Raw genomic sequence first — 19,731 nt, forward strand, 5'->3', positions numbered from 1 at the left:
CAGATGCACGATCCATGGCTGGTTTTAACCTTAGATAAAATAAAAAAAAACTACTGAGATCATATTACAAGTAGGGATGTGGGCGAGATATGATTTCCAAATAAATAACCAGGCGCGAAAACACAAAAATTCATATAGAATTTAACCGGATGGGATTAACGGTAGAAATTGCAGAAAGCAAGATATACTGGAGTAAACTCATTTCACATCTTAACTTTATAAAAAGAAGAAGTCGCAGTAAAATCGAGAATGATGATGAAATGTCAGAATGTATGAAGTAGCGTAAGAGAATGATGACATCAAAATGCTGTCAGTTCATGTCATTCTTCGTTTACCGCATCGAGCGCTGGCCTCTGTTTCATTTCTGTAGAAGCTATTTCCAGCCGCTTTCCCTTCAAGCACAAAAATCTCCCAACCCTTCGTCGGGTTCACAATATCCTCCATAGTACACATGACTAAATTCACCGTCAAGAAATTAATAATTTTCAGAATGCAAGTTCACGCTTCCATCCTTTATGGACCACTTTGTATTTCATTACCCTCCTCCCTTTCTTTCTTTCTTTCTTTCTTTCTTTCTTTCAAATCCAATCAATCAATACTACTTCTTTCGGAGGTGAAGCCCCAGTCTTCATCCATTCCACATCTGTTCACTTTAGCATTGAAGCTAACAAATTCCTTTTGCTTTTACTGATGCATCGAATTAATATATGAAAGCAACGTGAATTGTTCAATTATGGTGCATTGAAAAGGTGGGAATGTGTCCGTTTTACCGCATAGAATATTTATCTAGTTATATTCGATTTGACAAGAATACTGAAAATAATGAATATAAAGTTGTATATCGCCCATCAAAGGACAGGTTGTGGGTAATAAGAAATGATACTGATTATGATAGCATGCACTTGTAGTACTACATAGGGAGATTAGTGAACGTGTTCCTATTTCATTAAAAATAATAATGATAGTTTTAGTTGCCCGTGTTGCCATCATAGCGGTAGCAACATATGTGGCTGCAGCATCAGCAGCAAACTGCATATTGTCGAATCGTGTCGTATGCAAATCCTCTCTTGAGAACGTCTCTCCTGTGCCTCATATTAAATTCGGGGATTGTGAATTGTTAAATGGTATAGGCCATGATTTTGGCATTTATCATGTCTTCATTCCTATCAATGTATGCATAAATATGTATATATGTGTATATATATTTTGTGTTCGGTTTCATCAAACATTAAGACATTGTTTTCTATGTGAGGGAAACTACATAGCAACATCACGAGCGATTTATTGCAATTGTCCTTGTTGCAATACTGCCGTGAATCATTTTGCTTTGTAGTTTGACATACATACTTCCTATATTAACTTTGCACTGCGCTAAATGAAGGAGATATAATCCGAGATTTTACGGTGCTTTTGTCCTTCAGTCTATATGTCAACAGGCTCTCCCAGTTTAATATGTGACCATATTATCCTACATGAATTCAGTAGACAATGAATATTATCTCGCTAAACCCTCTTGCTGGTATTCAAAGGGTCGATTGGTTACACTCGAGCTGCAGAGACCTTTCCCCATTGAAAGCAGACGTTATCTTGTATCTCTCTCTCGTCTCTCTGCTCAATCTCTTCTCTCTCTTGCTCACTCCCTTCCTCTCTCTCTCTCTCTCTCTCTCTCTGTAAGCAAGCTGGTAATTGCGAATGGGCCGTTCATTTACTTTCAGACTGTTACCTTTCAGACACCCGAATGGCAATTAGGTAGCGTGTGTGTGTGTGTATATAATATATAATATATATATATATATATATATATATATATATATATATATATATATATATGTATATATATATATATATATATATATATATATATATATATATATATATATATATATATATATATATGTTACATAATAATAAAATGAGTTGTCCTACTAAATCTTCAATAAAAAATGCTAACAAAACATGAAAGAACAGCAAATACAAACTAAAAAATTATGTTTTTATTCTCGTAATTTTGTGATTAATTTTTTAGTTTGTATTTGCTGTTCGTTTTATGTTTGTTAGCATTTTTACTGTATATATATATATATATATATATATATTATATATATAATATATATAATATATGTTTTTTTCTATATGTTTAAAATACATGCTTACATATCGATAGTAGGATCGCCAGTAATACTCTTGTTTAGCAAGACGAAGTATATTTGTTGAGATGATATTATCAATAATATTTCCACAGATATATTTCGTCTTGATAAACAAGAGTATTACTGTGGATCCTTCAATTGAGATTACGTATATATTTACACACACATACACACACCACACACATATATATATATATATATATATATATATACTATATATATATATATACACATATATACATACATACATACAAATACAGTTAAAATGCTAACAAAATAAACTAAGAAATTAATCACATAATTACGAGAAAAAACACGTACACATATATATGTTTATGCATGTTCTATGTATGATGTATGTATGTATATAACGTTTGTGTAAATGAATATAGTAGGAGTTTGTGGGTATGTATGATAGCTGTCCATTTTGACGTACTGTTGATATCCGTCTCCTGTCCCTCTCGGTCATAGTCTAATGATAGAGAAACTTATCCATGTATTTTTATGTAAAGGTATATAGCGCAGGAAACATTATTATTCAACGTTACATATACGTTTATCCAGCATGGAGGCAATTTTAACGCTTTTTCTCTCAGTTATGACGGAGTGGATGGGATCTTCTTGCCTTTTTGAGAAAGGACAGAAGAGATCCCCCCACCAGGCGGCCATAAAGCCGCTGGAAAACTAATATTGATTGAACGTGATGCACAGCGGTCTGCTAAACGCCCGCCGAAGTATTATCTTCTCTCTCTCTCTCTCGAATTTCTTCTCACTATTCTGGTGTTACTTTTCATTCACCATCATTTCTCTGTGTTGCTGTTGTTGTTTTTCCTTATTAAATTAATCATTATCATCCACATACACTCTATATGTGTATATTTATGTATATATGTGTGTATACATACATACAGTACATGTAAAAACATACATACGTATACTTATATATATTGAATTATATATGTGTATGGATACATACATGCATATATATACAGTATATGTATATAGTACATATGCATACATACATAAACGTAAGACCTGAGCTGGAACTCATCATTTACAACACGAAGGAAATAGGATTCCTAATCTTTTAAAGAGTTGATGTAAGCCACAATAAAAATTCCTTATTTCGCCGCTATAGAAAATCTAAGTGAATGCTGGAGATCATTTTTTAAAAAACGACTTGAATGAAATAATGCCATTAGCCAGAAAAATATTTTAAAGAGCATATCATCTGTGATGGCTCATCAAATATGGCGTTCAGTGATTGAAGGGGCCATCGTCAGTTTCTGGAAGTATATTGATAAAGCTATCAGTCACCGCGCTGAGAGTCACATCAACTATTGCAAAGTCAGGTCAGCTGCCTATTTCGATCGGTTTTTTATCAGTCTTCCACTAGAGAAATTTGCCGAAGTGGCTGATGTGGTTTATAAAACGTAAAATACTCTTATAAAATGTAAGGAATTTCTGATTAGGCCGTTTTAGTCAATAGGTGATGACGGGAAGGTTTTCGCTGGGTGAAGGTAGTTGTAGGCAAGTCTTTAGACCTTGGTTGTAGGTGCCTTGGACTATGGTTATAGGGAGTCTGAATACTCAAGGTTAATTGTCACTGAAGCGAACGGTGTTTTCTCGTGACCTCCACCCATTGTGCACAGTGGAGAGGCAATTACACGTTCAATCAATTACCAAGTATTAATAGCACTGCGGAGAGAGAGAGGAGAGAGAGAGAGAGAGAGAGGAGAGAGAGAGGAGAAAATCCAAGCTGATGTTTGCTTTAAAATTTTGTCAGAACAGGAACGCTATTGATTATTTTTTCTAAGTATATAGTTCGAAACCATAAATTTTACAATTTGCGTATGATACTTCTTTTTAGAGTGTTTAAACTTACGGGCGCATTATATTGACAGTTTAATGTCCATTGCCTCGTGTATTACCTTGCATTGTAACGGCTCGTTTTACCGTCACCAAAATACTCTATTCAGTTTTCTCTTTAAGTATCCATATACCACTGATATGAAGTCCACAATAAGGTGGAATCATACCACAAACTCAATTTTCAAAGTGCAAGAGGAGTAAACAAACAATTAAAAACTATATATTTAATACGTAAATAACCAGACAGAAAATACACCTGAACCTCTTTGAGTACAGGAAATAAATGAACTACTGTCACACTTAATAACAATTCAACACACGTATACAAAACTAAGATAGCATAACCAACACACTCAAAGCAAAATAAGGGGGCCCAGAAAGGAGGAGATCAAAACGGAAGAATATCCTGACGATTACAGGCTAATACCAAACTTGTCACCAAAAAGCTTCATATTCAAAATGCTTATTATTACCAAACTTGTCACCAAAAGCTGCTATTAAAATGCTTATTATTCTTTTTGAAGAATAGAATCCTCCACGTCTGGAGGAGTGGTACCACAGGTAGTTGAATAACTCGGGGCCCAGTCGAGCAGTCTCAACAGAATCACAGCCGTGATCAATGAAAAAGGTATCAAACAACCTTACCATAGGACAGCGAGGTCCCCCTGGCTTTATAAGTGAACCAGAGGTGGTGCGGTGAATCCCAAGGACGTCCAGAAATGTTATCTGGAGAGAGCTTCCAATCTGAAGATACCGGATATTCAATAATCCTCGGGTCCTGTAGATATGGGCAAATCACCAATAGAAGCTGCAACCACCACGAAGCAAGAGACGGCAGTGCTCTTAGTGCACGAAGCAAGGCCAAAAATCATCCAAAAGTGACAAAGTCCAGAGAACGACTGCCTGTTCTCCTCCCATAAGGCAAGAAGTTACCACCCCCCCCCCCCCTTATCCACAGGGGAGGGACCACTCACACAACCTCCTTAAAGATAAACACGAATGTTGATAACAAGCAAACAGTTGTTCTACAAGATAGGTGGTCAAACGACAAGTGAAACTTCAAAACTAGGTTTAACAAATTATATCATAAAATTTAATTTAATAATAACGGAAAAGGATCACATACTGACAACATTCATTAATATTATCTTTTTCTTTGCAAAGTACCAGATAGTTTAGCCATATTTAATCCCCAAATGTAACATTATCTTAGCTTGCTAATCCCCAGGTAGAAAAATCGACTACCTGGGGATCAGCACCTAGGTTTTGAGGGACAGTGGGGTATTTTCCTCTACTCCTGTCAAACCTTGATCTTATTTAGTGTTGCTCTGTTCTCCTATCCAACGTAATCTTTTCCTATTGTTTACTGTTGCGCTGATCTCCTATCAGACTTAAATTTGAACTGTTCTCATCTTTATTGAACTTTTCCAGACCTGATCTTGTTCTTGTTCCCATCATACACTCGACTCGTATCCTAATACTGCCCTGTTCTTGTGAATCCTTTAACCCTGACCTTATTTTAAATACCTTGAACTGTTACACAACTTGAATAAACTCCCTCGTCTTTACAGCCTGAATTCTGCCAAACGTCTGCAGGAGGTCCTGAAGGTAAGACTTGGAGAATACGACGTGAGCACCACGGCTGAGCCCCTTCGTCATGAGGAATTCCCCATCAGTAGGATCGTCATTCATCCAGAGGTAAGATGCTTTCACGGGCTGCTCTAGGAGCAAGAGCCCGTGCTGGCGTAAGGCCAGCCAAATCTAAAACAACAGTAAGATGCGAGTGGTTGATTGATTGGGTTTTTGCAAACTGGCGTCTCGAGGGCAATGCTTTCAGTTTACGCATCTTTGAAATTGTCACTCATTTGCATATGATGTAAATTGTAATTTTTTTTCATAAAGATTCTACTGCAATAAGCTAACGTTGATGCTAATAATACTCATTATTGTTCTGAGAAAACAGATCTTGTATTAGACTGGTGAGCCATCCTCCACCGTACAGAACAGTGCCCTGCTTCTTTCCTTTAACTTTACTTGTTTTTGTCCCGTGGGGGGAATAGTGCCGTCAGTGTACCTCATACGGCGCACTGTAGGCGTCACTTGAGGTTCTTTGTAGCGTGCTTTCGGCCCCTAAAGCTGCAACCCCTTTCGTTCATTTTACTGTACCTCTTTTCATATTCTATTCCTTCCATCTTACTTTTCACCCTCTCCTAATAAATAATTGATTCATAGTGCAAGTGCTTTGAGGTTTTCCTCCTATTACATCTTTCAAACCTTCTTACTGTCAATTTCCGTTTCAGCGCTGAATTACAGTGCTTGACCTTTGGCCTAAATTCTGTATTAAATTCAATTCAGTTCAATCCAACCTGTTTTTCTTCTTTCTTTCCGTCCATCAAACGGGCAGTTGGATATCATCTCTGATGCTCAAGCTCGTGATCCCCATCTGCATTAGAACCTGCTCCAGAAAACAAGAGCCCGTGCTGGTACCAGACCAATTCAGTGTAATAAAGATTACATGATGTCTCCATGGATGTGTATCTAAATGATAGTACATAACTATATTTACCGAGTAAACAAACAACAACACTTTGTAAGCCATGAGAGCTCGGGGAACTACGTAGAAGTAATAGCTGACGTTTGTCTGTCTAAATCCGCAGTAGAAAAAAAACGTAGGCTATAACGAGAGGTTCTTTTTAACGTACGCTATTTCAGGGCAATGAAACCTTATGAGTTGAAATGGACGCTGAACTGCTTTGCAACGTTATGCAAAGTCATTTTTGGACTTGGGTTCATTCTTTGACGATCTAATGAAATATCATCTGCTATTTATTCTCAATCGTGCTTCAAAGCGTTATATCCTTTTGATATTATTTTTCTAGACTACAGGAGGATCTCGTATACTTTCACGGTAATAAATATCGTTTGGTAAGTACTTTGCGTAATGCAATCTGGTGAAATTACATTACCGTTCGTTACTAACCAGGGTTATTTTCACAAGCGTCATTGCCATAGATGCCTCTTCAATTTTGACGGTAGATGCTGTTAATGGAACAGCATAGGGTGAATCAATATGTTATCTCAACTATAATTATTTTAGAATATGCAAAACTCTTGAGTTGAAGTCGTCTCGAGAATAATAACAGCGAACAGGGTTTCATCTCATGCGTACCGGCATATCAGTATTATCATGATCACCATTTCTCACCCGGTCTTACAGAGCTGAAATGATACTTGTCGATTGCGAGAGACGAAATGATATATGGATCACGTTCCCAATTCTAGTGCATGACATTTTATGAAAGAAAGATTTCATCTGAATAATGTGTACATCGAAAACGCGTGTCCATATATTCTGTGCAATCTGTCAAAGCGCTTGTCAATTCAGACTTTGATTCGAAGAACAATTTGTTATCAAACAGTTACAGTAATATGAAGTTTATGATGAGATATTTAGTCAGTGTGTATTCTGAAAAATCACAAATAAGTGTTTGATGTCGGCCACAAAATTAATATAGCTTGATTTCATCTCATCGAGAAATGAATGAAATGGATACCCTTTGTCTGTCTTGAACTTTGCCTTATTATTGTGTGGGGGGGAGGAGTTCATTGTTCCTAAACCCTACCGTTTTCAGGCGATACTCATTATTTCTATATATAGACCGCCATGACCCCGAAGGTTATCATTACCTCCCCCTCTCCCTTCCCCTTTCTCACCCCCCACCTCTCCGCCTTATTTTCTCAATAGAGTGGATAATTTTTTTGGGGACCAACTTTAGAACGGGATATTAATACGTTGATCTTTCCCCTAGGCAAGAGGGAGATCAGTTTAATAGTTTATACGTTATAATGAAAGGACGCCCCATATTTTTTTCTTGATGTAAAGTTTGATGAAGAAGAAAAGAAGAAGAAGAAGACGTTCGATGCTCCCCTGAATAGGTTCTCTGATATGAAAAACGACAAAACAGCTTCATTTTTTCTGATTATTCCTTATCATCATAATGGTAAAAACCTTCCCCTTTATCTGGGCTTAAATATGACACTTTACGTTAATCCTTTTTTATCCTATTGTCATTCTGGCCAAAAAAATTTGCTTGCTCGGGGGGTAAGCCTACAAACTACTTTGTTGTTGTTGTTGGGGGGGGGGGGGGGGGTTAGGAAACGTCTATGGAGGAGCCTAATAAGGTCTGAAAAAGGTGTTTTGAGTCGAGTTAAAGATACAGGAAGTTTCTGATACGATATTTATCATTTATTTATTAGAATGAAAATGTAAAAAATTAAATAATGTGCATTTTAAACAATACAGAAAAATTATTTCGAATAGAATATAGCGTATTTATTTTAATTTTCGTTGATGAAACAACTCTCAGTTTGACAGTAGATTTTAGCACTTTTTAATTGACGTTAAAAGTTAGGAATACAATGTTTAAAATTTATGCGTGACTGAGAAATCTTGCACACGTCCCGAGTAAGCCGGAGGTCGGATCACGCCTTGTTTCTGTTTCTGGCTACACTCCGGGTGTCATTTGCGGTTTACCGAAATATATGTAGAACACTAGACTATCATGTGAATTTTTCGGTATTATGGAGCATTTTCAACTTGAGGAATATTACTCTATAGTTAGCTTTGATGTACAAAGCCTGAATAGAAGTACTCTTACAAAAGAAGACCTAGAAATCATGGCAAATAAAATGTAAATTGTAAGTCTGTTGGTATTAAAACTTATGGACAATGACCCATTTTCATTTGTAAGTAAGAGTATTATCACCAGCAAGGTGGATTAACCGAGGATAATCCGATATCGGCTACTTTGGAAAATATTTTCGTATGTATTCCAAAATTGAATAAATACTTAATTTTCATTTGAGTGCGCTCTCTCTCTCTCTCTCTCTCTCTCTCTCTCTCTCTCTCTCTCTCTCTCACATATGTTAATAGTTCTGGTAGAAATAGACTACGGCTTTTCGTTATCGGCAGAATACAGTTTTCAGTCGTCATTCTGAAACCTCCCATATATTTAACTCGAAATTAATTTCATCTAAATGTCGTCATGTGTCTGAAGATTTATCACCTGTCTCCTCTTTCGTAAAGTATCGTGAATTCAATTTAAGAACGTCTGCCCTATAGCGTCACTTCCATGATCGGTATGTAGTGTTGAATAATCCCCCTGGATTCCAGTGCTTGGCTTCAAGCCTAAATTTTATATTCCATTCCATTCCATGTTCGGTCTAATCTTTCGTAAGTTCGACGACAATTCCTCTGGAAGCGTCTTGTGGTGCAAATGCTTATCAGAAAATACAGGTTGGTTATTCGAATTTTGGATTTGGGCGTGGCTCCTCAAGCCATTGTGAAAAACGAGGACCCTTGGCGCCTTACTGAATCTTGGGTTCGTTGCTTTAAAGGCTTTTGAGTTCAAGCTACGTTGATTTTGACTTCAGACGAAATCACATTTTTTGCGAGATTCTCCTCTTGATTTATGGCTCCGTCCAGAATGTGTTACCTCACTGCTGATGTTCGCGTCTTTCTGTTTTTAATTTTTGCCCCCCCCCCCCCCCCTCTCTCTCTCTCTCGTCTCTCTCTCTCTCTCTCTCTCTCTCTGATTGACTTAACATCATCGTTTTCTCTAAACGTATAGTAAATATTGTGTGAAGGGATTTTTAAAATTTATTTATTTATTTATTTATTTATTTATTTATTTATTTATTTATTATTTTGTTTACCGCGTTTCCTTCTTTGTGGAATTATTGTTGAGAGCAGTGTGTTGATGATAAGCCTTTGGTTTTCAGTGAGAGTTGGTACAGTTTTTCAAAAAAATAAACAGAGAGAGATTGTGATGAAAACCTTGACTGACTGAGTTTTGAACGTGATGTACTGTCGGCCAAAAAACTGATGGCAGAGTTTAGTAATTTTTCGTTCACCTGCCTGACGCATGATTCATGCCTTATTTATCTATTTTTCTTTTCAAAGATGGAAGAAATCATGTGTAATGACGTTAAAAACAGTCACTGATATCTTTAGAACATTATGTTATGTTATTGTGTAAAACTATTTTCCATATAGCATAATTGACGTGAACGAAACGAAGTGATAAAAAACGTCATATCACAACCACAGATATACATTACCAAATAGATAGGAAACACCTACCACTAGTAGGATCGCATAAACATAGTCCTTGAATTATCATTTCAATATTAAGTTGAAGGTAGTTGAACTATTCCATTTGTTAAATTTTACGGAAAACATTGGAATCTCACAAAATGCTATAAAATTTAAAAACAAAAAGAAAAAAATAAACTATATCCTAACAGTGTTAACGAGGCGACCTCACACTTTTGCTTTTGATGTTATGTGCACGGGAATCTAATGTCAATGTGTCATTTATCGGTCTAAGAAGCATCCCTCGATGAGCTAGAGACAATTATTGCACTGCCTTCGGTGCAAGTTCCTGTTGGAGAGATATCAAGAAAGCTTAATAAACCAGAGAGAATCATACATAGATGAATCAAATTGTTTAAAGAACGGCAAAATTTAGAACATGGAACACCTCGAAGCACCACAAGAGATTAAGACAATACAGTAGTATAAATGTTGCTGAGTAACATTCATTTGTGAACTTTGAATTCCAGTGCCTCGTCACGACATTGCTGAACCAGGAATCATAACTAGCTCTACGCTTATGACTGGTGTCTAATGAATACTTTAGATGGAGAGGAAGAGATTTTTAAATATACACTTGAAATCTTTTGATAGTTGTCTAATGAATAAGCAAACGTATCTTTGATGGATTAGAGATTCAGTTAGGCTTACTCTTTTTGTTTTGTTTTTTATCGGTGGCCAGTCAATACCACGGATAGGAAGGGAAACAATTTCAATGATGCATGCATTGTTTTTTCATCAAAACCTATAGAATACATTTTATTGAGAGATACTTTATTAACATCGGCCTAATCCTTCCTTCACTCCTATACGCCACCTCCGCTCTCTTCTACACCTCAGGCGACTTGATCCGACTTCTCATTACGAACTCCATCGCGTGAAAGCATCACTAATGATAACGGTTATTTTAAAATTCCCCGCACCGACAACGGACGCCTTAGAATGCATGTTTATAAAATATTTTCTGTTCAAAGAAACTTTATCTTTCATTCCACAAAATATGTGCATGCACTCGTGTTACACCCTGTAGCTTGATTAAAGCAGTAGGTTTTTCTTTTTATAAAAAAAAAAAAAAAAAAAAAAAAAAACTTGAAATAGACTTAAACGAGAACGTCACCTTTCATATTTCTTTTCCTTTCAGCTACTTATAATATGCTTATGGTAGTAGGTCTAGGTATACATGTGAAACTAATTTGAATTAATTTTTATTTAGAAGAAATAAATAGCTACAGAAACATCAACCTAAGAAAGCTTTAATAAAAGTAAGCCTTTCTTAATGTATTCGTCAGTTTTGACTCCCACACCTTTCCAACGTGTCCAAATGAAACAGGATGATATGCAAGGAATTCGATAAAAAAAAATAAGACTGAATTATATAAGTTTGATTTTTTTTTTTATTGCTTTTTGACTTTGAATAGCTAGGTCTGAGTTATTATGTTAAGCAATTGTGAAAAGGATAAGAAGAAAGGCGAATATGGCTAATAAAACAAGAATTACGGGAATAATAAAATAAAAGCATATTAATATGTATATATATATTATATATATATATATATAATATATATATATATTTATATATATATTGTCGATTTAAATATTCATTAATATTACGTATCCGAGGGAGTATACTGTTGAAAATAGACCTAAGCTAATCATGTGGGAAAATCAGAAGTCCAATTTAGGCCCACTAAATGTGTCATGGAAATTATTTTACTGACCAAAGGACAAAATTAGTTTAATTAAACATCGTTTTCAAAGAATGTTAACGCCTTGATGTATTATTTATCGGCTGTAGGAGACGAAATGACAAGACCCCAGTGCAGTACGATACGGTGAGTCAAGACTCGAGCGGCAGCAAAGCCAACTTCAAAACCTTTGGTATGCTGTCACGAAGCTAGAGTTGAGAATAAAATTAGAAATCGTAGACCCATCGGTATATATTTTCCTTACTTTACAAAATAATTATCTTTAATACGTTGAATAAGTCTACTCAATTCTAATGTAATTTATCTCAAGTATAGCACCTTTGAAAGGAAATGTTATTTATTGTTAAGTAAATAATCTGGCACCTGCATATGGCAATATTTCCATAACGAACAATGAATTAAGAAACTATGCCAATTCTTCGTTGGTCACCTGTACATACAGTGATGTCTTTTAGATTTTCAAGTTCGTTCTCGTAATGCATGTTTACTGTTTTCCTCTTATCCTCTGATTTCTTCCCGAAAATAATTAACTGTATAATTAGACTCACACTTTTTTCATAATAAGGTCTTTTACGTTTTTTACTTATTTTTTTTTCTTAAGTTTTGGAGAACAGTTCTTAAAACTTACTTTACATTTTTAGAAAAGTTGTAATCTAATTTCATATAATTAATTTTATCAGTACTCGTAATTAAACTCACTTTCTTGATAAAAATTAATTTTTCACATCTCATTTTCTTTTGTTAGTGCCTGTTTAAGCTGCTCTCCTTGATGTAAATAAGTTTTTTTTTCAATCATTTATTTTTTTAAAGAAATCTCCAGATTGTCTCACAGGAAACCAGTTCACAGTTTATTTATAATTTTCCTAAGTTTCTTACGTGATAAAACTTTTATTTTCTCAATATATTCAAATCTTTAGTAATACGATTTTCTTAGGAATAAATTCACGTCTCCTTAGTTTTTTTCCCTATTTTAAAAGCTTTATCGTGATATTTCCGTTTATATTCTTTTAGTTTAATAAGTTGTACTTTCCTGAATCGCATTTACACTTCTCTACACATTCTACTTTTCTTTCACGATACGCGTTCGCAAACTTCCAAAGATGTTTTCGGATATAGAAACTGTCTTTCTGAATACAGGCAGAGCGTAAGGGGAACGAACATCCAGCCACCCTGAGTCACGATTGTTGAATTTTGTGACGGTAAAAAGCTTTTGGCAACGGCGGAGAGAACCCCAATCGGCTTATCTGAAAGCCGAAGGCTTCCAGATCGGATTATTTTCAAATTTGAGCGGCGTCCCGTGTTTATTAATGTTTTTTTTCTTTTTTTAATGAAAGTAGCGGTGGCATTCTCTTGGCCTTGCAACCTTCTGTTTTATTTATTATTTTTCTTGTATTTGGAAATTCTTGATAGATTGTTTGAAAGGGGATCTACGAAGCCTTTTATCCTGAGGCGCGATATATGTATACACACACGCACACACACACACTCACACGCACACACACACATATATATATAAATATATATATATATATATATATATATATATATATATATATATACATACATGTATATATACATTTATACATATATATATATATATTTATATGTAATTATTGAAATTATAATATACATGTGTATATATGATATTTATGTATGCATTTAAAAGTTTATAACATGTATGTGTTACATATATATATATATATATATATATATCTATGTGTGTGTGTGTGTGTGTGTGTGTGTGTGTGTGTGTGATATATATATGTATATATGATATTTATAATATATATATATATATATATATGTGTATGTGTGTGTGTGTGTGTGTGTGTGTGTGTGTGTGTGTGACTGCTGAATCGTTGATGAACCCACTGTGCAGAAAGTTTCCACACAATGCTAGATTTATTCACCAGGGGATTCATCATTCGCACATCCAATCCCCCTACTCTACTCTCTCTCTCTCTCTCTCTCTCTCTCTCTCTCTCTCTCTCTCTCTCTCAACTTAAGTCACAAGGTAATTTAAAGCCTTTTTAAAAGTGATGGGAATTTCATTTGCCCCTTTAGTTCACTAATAAAATTAATTTTCGATTAAAGTCTTAGTTCAGCTCTGATAAGAAGTAATTTCATCTCATAAGTTAACTTTATCCCTTTGTCGACATATAATCAGTCCAACCCTCGCTTAGTATTCTGGAATGTACTGCGTGTACGTACATTGATTGCTTGCTTGCCTTGCTATGAACTTCATTTTGGAGGCGTTGAATCAAGCAATTACCATTAGTCTGTGCACGAAGAAATGAGGAAAAATTTTCATATTTTTTTTTCTTTTTTTGTTTCAAGGCCAAAATGCTGCTATTTAATATACTAGCAATCTATGGGCATAACCAGCCCCATTTCACGGGCATAACCGGCTCCGTTTCAGGAGATACCTTCTCACCTCCACCCCCTTCGGAGGGGGAGGTAGGATGAAACCCCATTATAAACCGTCTTAGGGGTTCCACTATATGCCTGCCAAGTTTCATGCCCAACGGACCAGCCGTTTGGCCGTGATTGAATGACAGACGGACGGACAGACATAACACCCATTATAGTAAGATTAGAATGTGATAGTGATATGAGAGGTTTATCCGGATTAATGTTAAGTAGCCCATGTTAATTTCGAGCTAAAAATGAGGCTCGGTTCAATGGGGGAAGCCACCTTTGTTTGCCTGATTAACTTGATTAAACGTCAGGTTTGAAAGACTAAAGAATTTTTACATAGAGGCTCTTATAATTAACTTATAATCTAGTGGTAGTGTTATCGTTTGCGTGTTAATATGTCAGCTTGTTATTTAGTTGAGCACTGCATTCAATTAAGCAGAATATTTTGAAACACTACCTGATTCACATACCGCGAGTAGGATAGCCTGATTACTGGCAAAGCAAGGACTTTGAAATTTGCAGGCAAACTCATCAACTACAGAGCATATAAAGCTGTTTATTTCCTGTTGCAATTGCCAGTATAATACTATATATTATATTATTTGATAATACAATATAATGCCTCTACAGTTGTTTCCAGCCATAGAGAAAGTGGTCACCCTTTTGCTCAGTTAGGTAACTGTTTCTAATATATGCTATTGATTATAAAGCTAAAAAATAATTACAGTAAAAATTTAGCTTATTAGGAAGCTAACTTCTTTCAATAGAGGATCAGATGCCTATTAATTTTGGTTGTGGAACTTCTGGGCAGACGATCATTATCCGCTCATGTTTCCCCTTCTTTTTAATAATTGAAGTGCTGTACTACACATAATTATGACTTTATATAATGATGGTAGTACTTAGTTCAGTCATTTGATATATCTAGAGTTTTGTTTAAAACTTCAGATTCTGTGCAAGATCCGTTCGCAGAGAAATAGATAAGATTTTTCCCTCGCAATTTTTCTTCTTCCTTCATTTGCTTATGCAAATTTGAGGAATTTGCCAAATTAAATTCCTTTTCCGCTGAAGTCTGGAAAAAAAAGTTTCTAAGAATCTATACCCGGCAGCATAAAAACCTATCAACTTGAAAAGAATAATTGAATTTTCATATATGAATAAGGTACACGTTAGGATTTTTCAATTGGATGATTTATGCAGATTAATCTAATGGAATTGGAGAAGAGTGCGCTGTTTGAAGTTATTCGCCAAATCTTCTTGGAAATATTTTAGTATTTAAGCGTCTTCTCTTCTGATCATGAAAGGGCGTATTTCACCTTGAAACTCCTTGAAGGATATACCCATTCATTAACCCTTTATTTATTTATTTATTTATTTATTTTTTTATTTTTTTTTTTTTTTTACGATCACTTCTGTCGAAAGCTTTTCCCAGGTGTATGTGACTACGCGAAGGTGCGACTTCACTTATACCATTTCGAAACCCACCCTACTCTTTCCCTGTCAGTCCTTTTGTGATTTTCCACTTTCTCAATGAAAAGCCTTACAATGCACCTTTAATTTTTGTAGGTGTATACCATATACCTGTAATTATCAGTGATCAATTCGCCTTTCCAATCTGTGCCATCCTTTCGCGAACTTAACCGCAGCCAGGCATAATTTACACAGTATTTCCAACCTATGTATTATGTTGGCACGTCCATATCCTAACATTCTCAGCTGTTACAGCCTCGGACATTTTCGGATTAACATTAACTACTTTCATTTTCGCATCATTCAGATGCTTCCAAAACTGTGTTAAGATATTCAATCAGTCGACAAAAGGATGCATTCTGTTCGGACAGTAACTTTCGACTTGCATCTTTTAGTGCTAAAATCCATTTGCTCAGTGAGCGTTGTCTCTGCATATGCTTCCCCTCAGTAGGACTTTGTTCTCCATAAAGTTCTTTCCCGGATTTACTTTCTGCTCCACAAAGTTCTCTTTCAGATTTTCTTTGTTCCCCATAAAGTTATTTCTCAAATTTACTTTGTTCTCCATAGTTCCTCGTTGGACAAGTGGTTATCGCGTTCGGCTGCCATTCCGGTGGTCTGGAGTTCGATTCTCTGCTCGGCCAACGCGGAATCAGGGGAATTTATTTCTGGTGATAGAAATTCATTTCTCGATGTAGTGTGGTTCGGATCCCACAATAAGCTGTAGGTCCCGCTGTAGGTCCCGTTGCTAGGTGACCAGTTGGTTCCTAGCCACGTAAAAATATCTATAATCCTTCAGGCCAGCCCTAGGAGAGCTGTTAATCAGCTCAGTGGTATGGTAAAACTAAGATATACTTAACTTTGTTCTCCATAAAGTTCTTTCTCAGTTACTTTGTTCTCCATACAGTTATTTTTCAGATTTACTTTGTTCTCCATAAAGTTCTTTTTGAGATTTACTCATAATTTTTTATAAAATGCATCCCACCTTTTTTTTTTTTTTTACTTGATCTCATTCTTCATTGACTTGTATACCAAAGCTTAATCTAACTCCACTTGAAATATATCCATTATTCCTTCACTAAACCTCAGGTTCACCATGCTGAGTACCACCTCCTGTTTTTATTCCTTACCAGCAAACATTCTGTTTGTGATACCATTGCTCAGATTTCACATGTCCCTCGTGAGTCACGTCCATGTAAATGTCTTTGGCATGATGGTATGACGTTCACTTCTGATAATTTATTCACAGCAACCTCTCTCGCTCTCCAGCTAAATCCACTTTTACGTTCGGATGGATCAGAAACTTGTTAGATTTACTGCACACTGTTGCATCCAGTAATCTGTTTTGATCACACATTCCCACCAGCTGGTCCGCTGGTGTAGTGGTTATTGTCGTGGAACGTCACACAGATGGCGCAGGTTCGCGTCTCATCCAGGGCGATGTAAAATTTCTGGCTCTGTATCATGATCAGTTACTCTCGCAAGGTTGTGTCTGCGGTGGGAGGTTGAAACCAACATTCTTTGGAAGGTTGGATTTCAATTCAGTGGCCCCTTTGGTGTGCTTGTTCCATGTCAGTAGGTATCATATACTGAAATAAATAATAATAATAATAATGATAATAATAATAATAATAATAATAATAATAATAAAACCCCTTTGGCGGGGTTGCTCCATGTGAAGTAATAATAATAATAATGGGGAAATAACTCTATCACGAGATTTTATACAATGTTCTAAGGAGTCCACAATCACAAGAATGTTAAAAGTTCGTGTATAATTTATAAACAATTAATAAATGCATTCGAACCCTTCCCTGGGTTCATCTTCAGTCCTTACAACAACAACAACAACAACAACAACAACAATGATAATAATAATAATACATTTCCACAAGACACTCAATTCTCATTCGACTCTGCCATCCGTACCTACAGACTTCATTATCTCTCTCTCTCTCTCTCTCTCTCTCTCTCTCTCTCTCTCTCTCTCTCTCTCTCTCGTCCCATGCATCTGCATTTAAAAGCAAAGAGAACCGCCCTCTCTGTTTCGCCATAACCAGCCTGGCATTGTAATGTTTAAAAGTGATGTCAGGAAATATCATATAAGACTTCACACGTCCACGGTATCTCGAGCGAAATGTTTGAGAGATATTTGTAGATTTTTTTAAAAATATAGTGTTGTACATTTTCGTATGTTATTTTTAAATGTTACTCAGGATTTGAATTGTATATGATAACAGAATGACACAATCGCACAAGACACACACATGCACACATATATGTGTGTGTTTGTGTTGTGTATTAGTGTGTGTATACAAAGTAATCACTCGATATTTGGCTCTCTCACGGGAAAATAATATAATCTGCCGCGAAATATTATATTTTGAAGCTGTGATTTCCCCATTCGCCTCCCACACACACACACACACACACACACACACACACACACACACACAGTATCATTGGCGTATTTGCGTGTCATTCAGAGATAATTGAGTGTCATTATTCTGCTTCTCTCATTTTCTCCGGGGAAATTAACGAGATTATTTCACTTAATTATAGCAATCACATTGCTTAATTACAAGGTACATACAGATCGCGAGTGAGGGTTTTAATATTTGTGGGTAAAGATTGTTATTATCAGTGCTGTTTTCTGTTAGTGTTGTTGAACTCTTGTTTGTGAGAAAGAATCCCCTTAAATAGTATGATATATATAGCTTTTCTGTTGATATTCATAATTCGCTCGATTGCAGTTCGACAACGCCACCCTGGTGAACGACATCGCCTTGTTGCAGCTCGAGCGGCCTGCCAGACGTAAGGCCAACATCGACGCTGTCTGCATGCCCAAGAAGAACGATTTTCTGGAAGGAACCACCACCAGGTGTTTCGTCACTGGATGGGGAAGAAAGGATGAAGGTAACTGTCACTCATTCATCGTGCGGTTATAGAAAGTTGTCTCTTATTTTATGATGTGAGCTAGTTTGTTACGAAAATTTCATTCTTGCTTTCAATGGTTTCGCCGGAGTCACTAAATGAAAATGAAGGTTAAGGTGTTGAACAGTGTTAACGAATGTTCTAACTTTTGATTTATGGTACTCTGGTCTGAAAGCATATTCCAGATGATTTTGAAAAGTAGTCAGTATTTACCGTTTTTTATCATTAGGATGACAAAATAAAGAAAACGGGAAACAACCAGCACCTGTAACTGTCGCATACGTGAAGGCTTTTCTTGTCTTATATTTATCTATAATTGAAGTTAAAGCCACAAATGATTCGACAATACAGCCTCGATTTTTTCGTCGATTAGAAGTCTTAATATTGCTTTAAAAATTACTGCCATTTTTCAAAAGTATAATAATTTGTTCACGCAAAGAGAATTCTTTCCTTGAATATTCTTGACACTTTGTAGTACTAAATGTAGAACATAATTTTATCATGAATCCTTAGCGCTAATGTTTAAAAAACCTGATATCATATTTCGAAGAAACGAGATCCTTTGATGCTCTTTGTGTTCAGGTCACTTTTAGATTAATTCTCAGAATTCTCATTTACTCTGTTAACGTTATATGATCCGACGTTACCTTGGCGTGTTATTTAATGGTTGGGAAAACATGACAAGACTTATTTAGTATTAGTGGTCTTTTTTTCATGATTAAAGATAACCCTCTATGAATACAAGCCCCTCCCTCCTTCCCCTAATTAATGAACTTATGCCAGCATTAGAAAATTCATGAGAAAACTGCTAAAATAGAAAAAGAAAAAGAAATCTTGATCTAGGTCAGAATGGGATTTTGTTGTTGGTTTACCGAGTCAGGCACTAATACCTGTTTTGCATGTTTCATTTTCAAAGAGCTTTATATGAATAAGTAACCAATTCCAGGAGTTACTCAGTCCACTTGTCGTCAATTTACCTGTATGTCTAAGAAGATGGCTGATATATATATATATATATATATATATATAT

At 35.8% G+C, this 19,731-nt stretch overlaps 1 protein-coding gene across 2 annotated transcripts in view; it reads left to right on the top strand.

Annotated features, from left to right (window-relative positions):
• Positions 1-19,731, top strand: part of LOC135215419 (phenoloxidase-activating factor 2-like) — a 487,719-nt gene that overhangs the window by 453,017 nt on the left and 14,971 nt on the right. For both annotated transcript variants that reach the window (XM_064250030.1, XM_064250029.1), the window contains exons 5-6: positions 5,594-5,720; positions 18,521-18,683. In XM_064250030.1, the coding sequence (XP_064106100.1) occupies positions 5,594-5,720; positions 18,521-18,683 (290 nt within the window). The remainder of the gene's footprint in view (positions 1-5,593; positions 5,721-18,520; positions 18,684-19,731) is intronic.

Source organism: Macrobrachium nipponense, chromosome 5, assembly GCF_015104395.2.
Source record: "Macrobrachium nipponense isolate FS-2020 chromosome 5, ASM1510439v2, whole genome shotgun sequence".
Classification (NCBI taxonomy): Eukaryota; Metazoa; Arthropoda; class Malacostraca; order Decapoda; family Palaemonidae; genus Macrobrachium; species Macrobrachium nipponense.